Source organism: Kogia breviceps, chromosome 3, assembly GCF_026419965.1.
Source record: "Kogia breviceps isolate mKogBre1 chromosome 3, mKogBre1 haplotype 1, whole genome shotgun sequence".
Lineage (NCBI taxonomy): Eukaryota > Metazoa > Chordata > Mammalia > Artiodactyla > Physeteridae > Kogia > Kogia breviceps.
The window spans coordinates 172,362,535-172,377,135 of NC_081312.1; the positions used below are offsets into that span (position 1 = coordinate 172,362,535).

Here is a 14,601-nt window from a genome sequence, read left to right on the forward strand (position 1 = left end):
TCCCTGGTAGCGCAGTGGTTGAGAGTCCGCCTGCCGATGCAGGGAACACGGGTTCGTGCCCCAGTCTGGGAAGATCCCACATGCCACGGGGCGGCTGGGCCTGTGAGCCATGGCCGCTGAGCCTGCGCGTCCGGAGCCTGTGCTCCGCAACGGGAGAGGCCACGACAGTGAGAGGCCCGCGTACCGCAAAAAAAAAAAAAAAAAAGGAAACTTTTAAAAGGACTGGAAATAAAAGCAGAGTAGAACTGTCAAATAAAGAAGGGAACAGACTAAGAAGGGCTGGCAGCAAAGCAATGGATAAAAATTACAGCAAACCAAGGAAATAAAGCTATACTAAAAATTCCTGTTAAACTAAGTAAAATAGAATTATACATTTTCCTAAAATATCTGATACCATTGTAAAATAGTTTCTTGCACTCTATATGGCTGGCTAAGGGTGATTTTATGAATGATTCATTATAACAGATAGGATATTAGAAATAACTGGGTAACTAAATTGGTTGAATAGAGACAACAGTATTAAAGAGACATCTTACTCCAAATGCATGATTTCAAGTAGGCCTTCAATATCACCAGGTAATCAAAAGATATGTCCCTGTCCATTCACTCTTCCATTTAGTGACTATTACAAATCCTCATCTCTCTTCTCAAAACTCCTATCCTATCCTCACTCTCAGCTGATAACCTTTCTTTCTACTTCCCTGAGAAGACTAAACCAACCAAAGATAACTTCCACAGGCTTCTACACCACATCTACCCTATATCAGCATCTGCACCCTGATACTCTGCCTTCCTACCTGGTTTCATACATAATTATCCAAGCCCCTATTCCATCTCCACTCACATATTCAAGGATACTGTCCCAGCAATTCCTCTTTGACTCTTTATATCATAAATCTTTTCCTAATGGGTCATTCCTATTAGCATACAAACATTCTGTTATTTTTCCTAATTTATAAGAGCCTTATTTTGTCCCCACTTCCCTCCAGCTACTATGCTATTTTTCCCCCTTTCGCAGCAAAACCACTCCAAAGCATTGTCTATGGTTACTGTCCCCAACTGCCATCTGTCCAGAGATTTCTCATAACAACTGCTCTTCTCAAGGTCAACAAATGAATCCTTTTTAAATCCACTGGTCAGTTCTTAGTCCTAATCTTCTTGACTGATCCACAGCATCTGACATCACTGACAGTCCCTTTGCATAGTCTTCCTTCTTCATTTATCTTGCAGGACAGCACATTTACTGGTTTTCTTTCTGCCTCACTAGGTCACTCCTCATTCCCCTTTGCTAGCCCCTCCTTTTGTCCCAGACTTCTTAATGTTGGAAGGGCACCAGGGATTAGTCCCTGGTCCTCTCTTCTCAATTTACACTCACTCCCTTCATGTTACATCTACCCTTAAGTTCCATCCATATGTAAATGGCATCCCAATTCCTATTTTCAACTTACACCTCTCTCCTGAACACCAAAACATATATGCAATGACTCCCTCAAATACACCTAACAACATTTCTGACAACTCAATTTCCAATATCTTCAAACCAGAACCCCTGATCTGCCTCCTCAAAACTTGCTTCACCTACAGCCTACTGCAGTGAAGGTAGTATCAATTCCATCCTTCTGCTGCTCAGGCCAAAAGCCTTGAACTCATTCTTGGCTATTTTTCCTCTCACACGCAACATCCAATCCATCAGAAGAGTTTACTGACTCCACCTTCAAAGTATGTCCAGAATCTCAATGCTCACCAACTCTACCGCAACCACTACCCTGATCTGAACCACCTGATAGTGGTTCTCTTCCATGGATTACTGCAAAAGTCTCCCAACTGGAGTCCCCATTTCTACTCCTGACCCTGTAGAGTCAACAGGATGACTTCAACTTCAACACAGCAGTCAGAATGGTCCTTTTGAAACATATGTCAGATCATGTTACGCTCTGCTCAAAACCCTCCAGTATCTCCCCAATGATAATCAGAATAAAACCCTTTTTTTTTTTAAGAATATCTAAAGAGTCTTCCATTTATTTCCTGTCAGGACCTTTTCAAGTTTGGAATAGTTTGAGATCAGGAACAAGACAAGGATGCCCAATCTAGCCTCTTTTATTCAATATAATATTGGACATTCTAGCCACAGGAATCAGACACAAATCAGACAGCAATCAGAAATAAAAGGAATCCAAACTGCAAAGGAAGAATTAAAACTGTCACTGATTGCAGATGATATGATACTATACATAGAAAAGTCTAAAGACTCCACCAAGGAACTATTAGGACTAATAATTAAATTCAGTAAAGTTGCAGAATACAAAATTAATATACAGATGTCTGTTGTATTTCTATGCACTAATAAAGCTCTATCAGAAAGAAAACTTAAGAAAACAATCCCATTTGCAATTGCATCAAAAATAATGAAATACCTAGGAACAAATTTAACTAAGGAGGTGAAAGACCTGTACTATGAAAACTAAGAGAGTGATGAAAAAAATTTAAGATGACACAAATAAATGAAAAGATATACCATTCTCATGGATTGGAAGAATTAATGTTGCTAATGTGCCCATAATAATCTAAAGCAATCTATGGATTCATTGCAATTCCTATCAAGGTACCAATGGCATTTTTCACAGAACAAATAATTCTAAAGTTTGTATGGAAACACAAAAAACCCAAAGAGACAAAGCAATCTTGAAAAAGCTAGCAGTATCATGCTCAGTGATTTCAAACTATGCTACAAAGCTATAGTAATCAAAATAGTATGGTACTGGCACAAAAAGAGACACACAGATCAATGGAACAGAATAGAAAGCCCAGAAATGAACCCATGCGTATATGGTCAATTTTCTACAACAAAGGATGCAAGAATATACAATGGGGAAGAGATAGTCTCTTCAATAAACGGTGTTGGAAAAACTGGACAGCTACATCAAAAAGAATGAAACTAGACCTCTTTCTTACACCATATATAAAAATAAACTCAAAATGGATTAAAGACTTAAATATAAACCCTGAAACCATAAAAATGCTAGAAGAAACACAGGCAGTAAACTCTTTGACAGTGGTCTTAGTAATATTTATTTGGATCTCTCTCCTCAGACAAAGGCAACAAAAGCAAAAATAAACATGTGGAATTATATCAAACTAAAAAAAAAAAAGCTTTGCAAAACAAAACAAAAAGGCAACCTAATGAATGGGATAAGACATTCACAAATGATATATCTAGTAAGAGGCTAAAATTCAAAATATACAAAGAACTCATACAACAGCAAAAAAACAATTCAATTAAAAATGGGCAGAGGACCTGAATAAATACTCTTCCAAAGAAGACATGCAGATGTCCAACAGGCACATGACAAGAGGCTCAACACTGCTAATCATCAGGGAAATGCAAATCAAAAACCACAGTGAGAAATCACCTCCCAACTGTCAGAATGGTTATCATCCAAAAGACCGAAAAAATAACTGTGGGCAAGGATGTGCAGAAAAAGGAAATTTCATGCACTGTTGATAGAAATGCAAACTGATGTAGCCACTATGGAAAACAGTGTGGAGGTTCCTCAAAAAATTAAAAATAGTACTGCCATATGATCTAGTAATTCTACTTCTGGGTATTTTTCCAGAGAATACAAAAAAACTAATTCAAAAATATATATTCTCCCCAACGTTCATATGTTCATTGCAGCATTATTTACAATAACCAGAATATGAAAGTAACCATCAATAGATGAATGGATAAACAAAATGACATATATATATATATATATATATATATATATATATATATATATACACACACATATATATTCTTAGAACCAGAAAGCAGAATGGTGGTTGCCAGGGGCTGAGGGGGACTGGGGAAATGTGGTGATGTTGGTCAAAAAGTACAAACTTCCAGTTATAAGTTGAATAAGTTCTAAAGATCTAATGTTTAGAACATTAGCATGGTGTTTACTGTTTATAATACCATTGTATTGTATACCTGAAATGTGCTGAAGGAGTAGATGTGAAGTGTTCTCACAAGAAAAAATAATTATGGAGGTGCAAAAAAATCACTGAAGATATTCTATGATGATGATTTATTCATCTATTTAATTTCAAGACAGATAAACCTCAAATATCGAACATGAGTGTCAACAGATAATGGAAGTATTCTTGTAATCATTCATCTAAATCTTCCTCCCACCTACCAAAAAGATGATTTTCTCAACTAAAAAGTACAAATTTATTCTTTGGAACATATCCCTGTCCCTATGCAATTTTTAATGACGGTGTTCTTGAACAATGAAATATTTCACTACACCTTAAATATATTATGGAAGCTACCTAATCAAACTGAGAGAAGAGTCGCCTTAGGCCCGAGCAAGAGCGGAAGGCAGGCGGGCGCGCACAGCGGCGGCCTGAGCGCCGGCGGGGGCTGGTGAGCCCCGCACCTTTGCTTCTCCTCAGCACCCGCGCCCTCGGACATGGTGGCCCCCGGCTCTGTGACCAGCCGGCTGGGCTCGGTGTTCCCCTTCCTGCTGCTCCTGGTGGACCTACAGTACGAAGGTGCTGAATGTGGAGTAAACGCAGATGTTGAGAAACATCTTGAATTGGGCAAGAAACTGCTTGCAGCTGGACAGCTAGCTGATGCCTTATCTCAAGTTTCATGCTGCAGTAGATGGTGACCCTGATAACTATATTGCTTATTATCAGAGAGCTACTGTCTTCTTAGCTATGGGCAAATCAAAAGCAGCACTTCCTGATTTAACTAAAGTGATTGAATTGAAGATGGATTTCACTGCAGCAAGATTACAGAGAGGTCACTTGTTACTCAAACAAGGAAAACTTGATGAAGCAGAAGATGATTTTTAAAAAGTGCTCAGGGCTTCCATGGTGGCGCAGTGGTTGAGAATCCGCCTGCCGATGCAGGGGACACGGGTTCGTGCTCTGGTCTGGGAAGATCCCACATCCAGCGGAGCGGCTGGGCCCGTGAGCCATGGCCGCTGAGCCTGTGCGTCCGGAGCCTGTGCTCCGCAATGGGAGAGGCCACGACAGTGAGAGGCCCGCGTACCACAAAAAAAAAAAAAAAGTGCTCAAATCAAATCCAAGTGAAAATGAAGAAAAGGAAGCCCAGTCCCAATTTACCAAATCTGATGAAATGCAGCATTTGCGTTCACAAGCACTTGATGCTTTTGAAAGCTCAGATTATATTGCTGCTATAACCTTCCTTGGTAAGATTTTAGAGGTTTGTGTTTGGGATGCAGAACTACAGGAACTTCAAGCTGAATGTTTTATAAAAGAAGGGGAACCTAGGAAAGCGATAAGTGACTTAAAAGCTGCATCAAAATTGAAGAATGATAATACTGAGGCATTTTATAAAATCAGCACACTGTACTATGAGCTAGGAGACCATGAACTGTCTCTCAGTGAAGTTCGTGAACATCTTAAACTTGACCAGGATCATAAAAGGTGTTTTGCACACTATAAACAAGTCAAGAAACTTAATAAGCTGATTAAGTCAGCTGAAGAGCTCATCAAAGAAGGCAGATACACAGATGCGACCAGCAAATATGAATCTGTCATGAAAACAGAGCCAAGTATTTCTGAATATACAATTCGTTCAAAAGAAAGGATTTGCCACTGCTTTTCTAAGGATGAGAAGCCTGTTGAAGCTATTCGAGTGTGTTCGGAAGTTTTACAATTGGAACCTGACAATGTGAACGCTCTGAAAGACCTAGCAGAGGCCTATTTAATAGAAGAAATGTACGATGAAGCTATTCAGGGCTATGAAACTGCTCAGGAACACAATGAGAATGACCAGCAGATTCGAGAAGGTCTAGAGAAAGCACAGAGGCTACTGAAACAGTCGCAGAAATGAGATTATTATAAAATCTTGGGAGTAAAAAGAAATGCCAAAAAACAAGAAATCATTAAAGCATACCGAAAATTAGCACTGCGGTGACACCCAGATAACTTCCAGAATGAAGAAGAAAAGAAAAAAGCTGAGAAAAAGTTCATTGACATAGCAGCTGCTAAAGAAGTCCTCTCCGATCCAGAGATGAGGAAGAAGTTTGACGACAGAGAAGACGCCCTGGATGCAGAAAGCCAACAAGGAGGGGGCGGCAACCCTTTCCACAGAAGCTGGAACTCATGGCAAGGGTTCAATCCCTTCAGCTCAGGCGGACCTTTTAGATTTAAATTCCACTTCAATTAAACCAACTGTTTTTCTGCTCTTCATTTTTTAAAGATTAAAAACAAAAAAACCTTGTTCCAGGATCTTAATGAAAAAAAAAAAAAAAACTGAGAGAAGAGTTTATAAGCCAGATATTTCAAAGCCAGCAGTGTCCAATAGAACTTTCAAACAATAGGCACATGTGGCTACTAGGCACTTGAAATGTGGCTAGTGTGACTAAAGAATTGGTTTTTAAATTAAATTTAATTGAATTTTAATTTTCATAGCCACATGTGCCTAATCCCATTTCAAACTATTAAAAATTTCAAATAGGAACAAGCTGACTAGATCTTCTGATTTGATTTAGAAGCTCTATTTATAGTATAAAATCTGAACCATTATCTTCCATTCATTACTAATTATATACCTACTCTTACTGTTTAATTCTTTTGACTCTTACATTTTACTTACTTGGGTTTAGATGACATGTCTTTGAAAGAGAATTTAGACCCTTCTTTAAGGCGATTTTTCAGTTCTTCAAGTTTGTGCAACTGCTTTACTATTTGTGCAATGCTTAAACTGACTGTTTTATCAGTTGCTGGAAACTCTGCTGAAAAAGTTTGACCTTTACTTATCTAAAATAATAAAATTAGTCAGTTACTTAGGAAATACTCATTTTTCTCCCATACCTCAAAGAAATTTCAACATTTCATTTATCATATATAAATAAATGTTGTATTATTATCTATCTATAGCTATAATCACATACTAATATTTCACAATATTAGTGAAATTATATGAGCAATTGCCTAGCAACAGAATTATAGCTAAGTGTTGGCTTTTACATGTCAGAGCTCAAATTCAATGTTCTGTTTATTATTTTAATATATAAGAATTTTAAGCAAGTTAAATAACAATTATAACAGGATAAGTTAAAGGCAATTCAAAATATTTAAAAGAGAACTCTAATCCTTATGATGGGAGGAAGAGCTGAAAAAAGAAAAGTAGTCAAGCCATAGTCTTAGGACATAGCAAAGAGATATTCTAACATTGGGAATTTAAAACAGAGACTTCACTTTAGTAATGGTTACCTGAATGGGATTAAGATATAACAGCAGGAAGTAAGTACTGGGCAATGTACTGGAAGTCTGAGACTGTGGGATGCAGAACAAGTGGAAGGGAAGCAGAAGTTGTATGAATACTCTATGGACAAAGGCAAGATCCCTAATAAGAGGACATCAATCATAAACTGAACCTAAAAAGTGACATAGCAATCAGCTACAATTATCAATTTATTGCCTCTCATCTAAAATCCATTCTTCATCGTCCTGTTTATAGTAGTGGAACATTTCTATCTTGACAGGCAGCATGATGTTAACTTTTGTCAGCAGAGGGCCCTAGACACTAGAGGAGGAAGAAGCTTTTTCTTCCAAATTCTGTCATCTCTCTCTGCTTAATCCTAGGGCAGTACACAGTGTAACTAGTAGTACTCACCTCCAGCAAGTTTCAAAAGCACCACCCCTATGGATGGTTTCCTGGCAAGGTCCCTGGCATGGCACGTTCCCCACAGGCAGCTTCTCCCAGAACTTTAAGGACTAAACCACAAACATAGCCAAGGTAGAACCAGAATAATTCTCTAACTCCCTAAGGCTATCCTGGAAATCATTCTGCTATATTAACAGCATACGTAAAATCTTTTCCAAAATAAGGAAAAGATAGAGAGCAGTATTTCTCAAATTGGTGGCAAAGCACGTGAAAATAAAAGTATAAAAAAATCATTAAAATAACATTAAATTTAAAGAAAACTAATATATAATTTTATGAATAAGTATATATCATATTATGCATGACTTTTTAAATACAGGAGAAATATTTAAGTTGATAAGTTTTCTCTTGCCACTTATTTACTATTTTATGTAAATTATGGAAAGAATAATAATTAAATTTCCATTTTTCAATTTTAGGAGAAAGAATGGGTCAAACTCAGAGTAGACCAGATACATGCAGGAGTATTGTACATAAATCACTACATTTATTCCTTCTTTACCTAAATCAAAAGATTATAAACAATGGTTATTAAAATTTTTTAACTTATACCCCAAATTAGTTTTCAAATGAGACAAAATATTAACTTAATTAACAAGAAATGCTACACTTACCTCTTCCATCTGATTGACCTGTTGCTGAAACCACTTTAAATAAAATAAGGAACAGAAAGGAAATAATATTGACAAGTCAATTTCTGCAGTGAAATAAATGAGTGTGTGTGTGTGTGTGTGTGTGTGTGTGTGTGTGTGTGTGTGTGTGTGAAATATTAGTCCTACACCAAACATCATTTAATCTTAGGGTTCAGAATGGGACTAAGGCAACACGTAACTGAAACGTAAAATTTTTAAATATATATAGCAGCAAGTTTGGGAGTTATTTTTACTTCCTCAAAACTTAGAAAACTCTTTTTCACTTACATGTATTTCTGTATTAAATTTTAGTAGGCAATATATTGAACATACCTTACAAAGAGATTCCAAAATCTGGAAAATAAAGTTTTAATAAAAACATTTAAAAATAAAATTCCTCACAATGTATGATATAATAAAATATTTAATTCAAGTCTCTTGAAATTTTCAATCACCAAAATACACAAGTTTCTAAAATATAACTATAAATCTATAATCCAATCACAATATTTTTATATTTACAGTTTTTAGTACATCTTGCATAGACAACTTAGTTCTAGAAAAGAAAAAGAACTTTCCATTGTTACAGATCTACATTAAAAAAACCCAAAATAATTCACATATATGATTTCATATATTTTCTTAATATAGGTAAGAAATAAAATTTAAGTTCTTCTCAGAAGAGCATTATTTTTTTTCATAGAGCTGAGAGTACAATAATGAAGAGCATTATCTTACAAACATTATTTATTCAATATAACTTTGCTAAGCTAAATGGTCTAAGAATCAAGATATAAAATATTACACTACTACTTGATTTTTTAATGGTAAATGCAAAGAACTGGTTTGGGAGATTATGAGAGAAAATGAATATACAAAACCTATCATGGTCCAAACTACCAATATTTACCATTTACAAAATGTAATGCTAAACTGATTATATTTGCCACAAAAAACAACCAAACCCACTCTATTACAACCAAATAAAAGTTTTGAATTACATTATTAAAGAAAAATTTTATTACATGCATTCAGGCAGAAGAAAAGTTGCTTAACTGAAAAAAATCAGGCTAGTCTAAATTTCTCTTCTTTGACACTAACTCTAGATCAACAGTTAAAAACTATGACACCACAACCAAAAGCATCAGCATCACTTAAACATCCATATTTTTAGTAATGCAGATTACTAGGCCCAACCACAGCCTACTGACTCCAATGCTCTGGAAGTAGGACCAGTAATTTGTATTTAAACTATCTATCCCTCCAGTTGATTCCTTCACATGCTAAAGTTTAAGAATCACTGCACTAAGTAATAAGAAAGTAATAAGAAAGAATAGGTCTAAGCAAAAAGGGCTGAGACCCTCAAGAAACATACCACAGCAAATTAATGTCCACATCTGAAGGAAAATATTTTCAGCTGTACAAGGATTTAGAAAGTAATGTCCAATAAGGCATACTACCTTGCAATAAAGTCATTCTTTCCATTTTCTGGAGAGATTCCAGGGTTCTCAAAATCTACTTTCCTGTCTGGGAATGTAATGGGAATCCCTTGTATATGTCAATTCATCCACTCATTGCAGTCAGGGTTCTACAATTACTTAAACTACTTAAAGCCTGGAGAACAGTGGCTTTCTTAACTACTGAACCATCAATTACTACTGGTACTGTTGAATGTAGGACATTATTGATAAAAATAAGTAGAATATGAAAATTGACCAGAAGTGAGGAAAACCAACATTAGACACATAACACTAAACAGAAAAAAAATTCTATGATACTATGAAGCAACATCTATAAAGTTCTTGGGGGAAATATTAAACCTCCATTCTAATTTTAAAGATATTATCATTTAAATGTGAAGTCAAAATGAAACTATTTTCAAGAATTCAGAGATTTAGAAGCTATTTTACCACACATTCTAACCTAGCAAAACAAAAAGTTAATCTCAGAAAAGTGAACACAAGAAAAAACTATAAGCAAAGTAACAAGCAAATACCCCACTCTACAAAATTGTTGTTAATGGGGCTGGCATTTAATGTAGCTGTTATAAAAAGCTTCCTAGGGCTTCCCTGGTGGCGCAGTGGTTGAGAATCCGCCTGCCGATGCAGGGGACGCGGGTTCATGCCCCGGTCCGGGAAGATCCCACATGCCGCGGAGCGGCTGGGTCCGTGAGCCATGGCCGCTGAGCCTGTGCTCCGCAACAGGAGAGGCCACGACAATAAGAGGCCCGCGTACCACAAAAAAAAAAAAAAAAAAAAAAAGCTTCCTAAAGAGAAGATAGATAGCATAATGTTTTAAAAAAGGGGGAAAATAATATTAATATGAAACTGCCATACCAGATAGACACAGGGTGTCCTAGAAGCCAAGGGAAGGGCACTTCAAGAACAAAATGGTCAACAACATCAAATTTGCTGAGGTGTCAAGAAAGATGCACACTTGATTTAACACTATGGGAGTCATTACTATCTTCAGATGGCTAGTTCAATGGACATTGGGGGCAGAAGACAAACTGCAGTACAGATAAATGGGAGAAATATGAAGTAAGTATAAGAATATTTTTGAAGAGGACTGTGTGGGTAAAGGTAGAGCAATGTTGGGCAGTACTGGAATGAAATATGCACTCAATGGAAGAATTTTATAAAACCTTGTTTAAAAGTCAACATTTTATTTTTTTATGCTGTTAACATCCATAATCACATTCCCTGGATACTAAAAATTACTAAAAGGGTAGAATACGTCTTGATATTTTTATGGGCTATTTGTATTTCCTCCTTTGCAAACAACTTTTTTATTTCCTTTGAGCATCCTGTATTGATTTACCTTATACTTATTGACAGGTAAATGTTATCTATATAGTCTGGATTTCCTCTGTCTGATACATGTGATCTAAGTATTTTCCACTATTTGAAACTTCTCCTGCACTTCTCTTTATGAATTTTTTACACAATAGAGATTTTAATTTTAATATAGTCGAATTTAGCAATCTTTCCCTTTATGACTTATATATTCTTCTGTAATTGTTCCTTGAACCAGGTCATAACGACAGCTTCCTATATGTTTCTAAATATGTTATTACTTTTGATTTTTAAAAAATTTTATTTATTTATTTTTGGCGTGTTGGGTCTTCGTTTCTATGCGAGGGCTTTCTCTAGTTGCGGCAAGCGGGGGCCACTCTTCATTGCGGTGCGCGGGTCTCTCACTATCGCGGCCTCTCTTCTTGCGGAGCACAGGCTCCAGACGCACAGGCTCAGTAGTTGTGGCTCACGGGCCTAGTTGCTCTGCAGCATGTGGGATCTTCCCAGACCAGGGCTCGAACCATTGTCCCCTGAATTAGCAGGCAGACTCTCAACCACTGCACCACCAGGGAAGCCCTTGATTTTTTATTAGGTCTTTAATCCATCAGAAAATGATTTTTGTATACACTATAAAGAATAAATGTTTTTTACCTTATAAATAACCACTGTTCCAGGGCCATTTATTAAGCTACTACTTCTCTATCATTAATAAAATCTTCCATATATAAAAGGGTCTATTTCTGAGCCTTTATTCAATTCCATTGGTCTACCTAACCTTGCACCAAAAGCACACAATCATAATATAGCTTTCTAACAAGTCTTGATATCTGCTAGGGCAAGTCCTCTCACCTGTTCTTTGTCTTCAGAACTCACTTGGTTATTCTTGGTCCATTTAACTTCTATATAAAATTCACAATCAGTTGCAAATTTCCACCAGAAAGATAAACCTATTTGGGGAATTAGGAAGTGATGACAGCAAAAATGGCTGTAGGGAGTTCCAAGGGCCTATCCTTCACAGAAACACTGAAGAAAAAGTGAGCAAAAACTGTTACAATCAACTTTGTGAAAACCCTGGGAAACAGTGAAGGCTTTACAGCAGACAAATAGTGATGGATCAAGAAAAATGCAGGTTAAATCTGCTAGGAGAACTTTGCAGCATTTAAATTTAGCCTTGCCCCACCCACTTCCCCAGAGCACTGGCAGTCTTAAAGACAGCAGCCTCCATTCCTGGTGTGGGTATTTATTATAGTTCTGGAGGAAAAAGAGGAATTGTGTTTTTCTGTTTTGTCCTGTCTAGAGGTTCCTTGAAAGACTTGTAGCTTTTACCTTTGTTTCATCTCAGAACTCTCTCAGGGCAGAAAACCAGTGAAGTGGAGAGTATTCCTCAAAAAAACTGAAAGGTAGTTAAACAAGCCACTGCTCCCTGGAGAAAATGACTATAGTTGAGGCAAACAATATACATGTCAAAGCCTAGAAGGAAAAACTGGAGAGAGTTACTTTGGAAAAATAAGGATTTTGAAATTCCCATATATTACAGGGAATCTAGTAAGCTACACACTTGCCCAGGGCAGGACTCATGCTCAGAAAATATTGTAGTAGACACTAAACTTTCACCTCTGCCTGGTCTTTACCTCCACACAAGGAGGAAACGAAGGCTAAGGCAGATCTGTAAACAGCCTGGCTAAGTTTTAAAGAAGTGCCTCAAAACAGAGCCAGTCTTCAAATGCCAGAGAATATTTTTTTTTCTCCTTTTCTTTATGTTTTTGTGGCTCCAGGCACTTAAGGAAATCTCTGTCAAACCCACTAGTTGACCACATCTATAGGAAAAGAAACCTGAGAGATGAAACACAACAAAAACTACAAACTTGAAAAATAAATAGTTTAGATTTCTATTTTCCAATTTGGCATGTAAGGAGCCTAGATTCATCATACTGTCCTGACAACAAGTAAAAACCTAAACAAGGGCTTCCCTGGTGGCGCAGTGGTTGAGAGTCTGCCTGCCAATGCAGGGGATATGGGTTCGTGCCCCAGTCCGGGAAGATCCCACATGCCATGGAGCAGCTGGGCCCGTGAGCCATGGCCGCTGAACCTGCACGTCTGGAGCCTGTGCTCCGCAATGGGAGAGCCCACAGCAGTGAGAGGCTCACATACCACACACACACACAAAAAAAGCTGAACAAATTAAAAATCAACAAATCTTCTTAAATCTATCACAGAACTAAAGTTACAGAGCAAAAACCATGGCCCGCAAAATTGGAGAGACAGGCAATACAGAAGATTACAACCTGTGGCACAAGGAGACAATGGATTATTATTCTGCACTAAAAACAAACGAGCTATCAATCCATGAAAAGACATATAGGAACCTTTAATCCTTACTACTAAGTGAAATAAGCCAATCCAAAAACACTCCATACTGTATAATTCCAACTATACAACATGGTGAAAAAGGAAAACTATGGAAACATAAAAATCAAAAGCTTTTGGGATTTTTAGGGGGCAAGGAGGGATGCATAAGTGGAGCAGAGAGGATTTGTAGGGCGGTGAAATTATTCTGTATGATAGTATCATTGTGCATGCATGTCATCATACATTAGTTAAAACCCACAGAATGTACAACACCAAGAGGAAACCTTATGTAAACTATGGACTTTGGGTGATAATGATCTGTCAACATAGCTTCATAATTCATAAAAAAGATATCACTCTGGTGCACAATGTTGATAGCAGGGGAGGTTGTGCAAGTGGGAAAAAGGGGTATATGGGAATTCTCCATACTATCTGCACAGTTTTGCTGAGAACATAAAACTGCTCTCAAAGTAAAATCTATTTTATAAAATAATAGTTTAGGAAAATCACTAAACAATCAGTACTCACAGCAAGAAATAAGAACAAAATTTGAGGAGAGGAATAAACTGATGTCCAGAATTATAAAATTCAAAACGTCTAGTTTTCAACAAAACTTATGAAGCATTCACTAGAACAAGAAAGTACGACTAATTCATTGGAAAAATAAACAAACATTGTCCCTGAGGAAGCTCACATCTTGGACTTAGTAGACAAAAGTTTTAAATCTACCGTCTTAAACATGCTCAAAAACTAAAGGAGAGGCTGGGTTCAAGATGGCAGAGTAGAAGGAAGTGCTCTCACTCCCTCTAGTGAGATCATTGGGAATCACAACTAACTGCTGAACAATCATCCACAGGAAGACACTGGAACTCACCAAAGATACCCCACATCCAGAGACAAAGGAGAAGCGACAATGAGACAGTAGGAGGGGCATAAGCACAATAAGATCAAATCCCATAACTGCTGGGTGGGTGACTCACAAACTGGAGAAAACTTATACCAAAGAAGTCCACCCACTGGAGTGAAGTTTCCAAGCCCCAAGTCAAACTTCCCAACCTGGGCGTCCGGCAACAGGAGGAGGTGTTCCTAGAGAATTACACTTTGAAGGCTAGTGGGATTTGATTACAGGACTTCA

The 14,601-nt window shown here is 37.2% G+C and overlaps 2 protein-coding genes across 2 annotated transcripts in view; one reads left to right on the plus strand and one right to left on the minus strand.

Annotated features, from left to right (window-relative positions):
- Positions 1–14,601, minus strand: part of CCDC7 (coiled-coil domain containing 7) — a 255,469-nt gene that overhangs the window by 225,490 nt on the left and 15,378 nt on the right. Inside the window, exons 4-6 of the mRNA XM_067030362.1 lie at positions 8,656–8,676; positions 8,305–8,337; positions 6,617–6,780 (exon numbers count right to left, since the gene is read on the minus strand). Coding sequence (XP_066886463.1) covers positions 6,617–6,780; positions 8,305–8,337; positions 8,656–8,676 — 218 coding nt within the window. The remainder of the gene's footprint in view (positions 1–6,616; positions 6,781–8,304; positions 8,338–8,655; positions 8,677–14,601) is intronic.
- LOC131753673 (dnaJ homolog subfamily C member 3-like) lies at positions 4,400–6,203 on the plus strand. Its single transcript, XM_059059265.2, is given in 3 exon segments — positions 4,400–4,634; positions 4,636–4,842; positions 5,057–6,203. Coding segments are annotated over 3 exon segments (1,515 nt in total). The 5' UTR covers positions 4,400–4,457; the 3' UTR covers positions 6,188–6,203.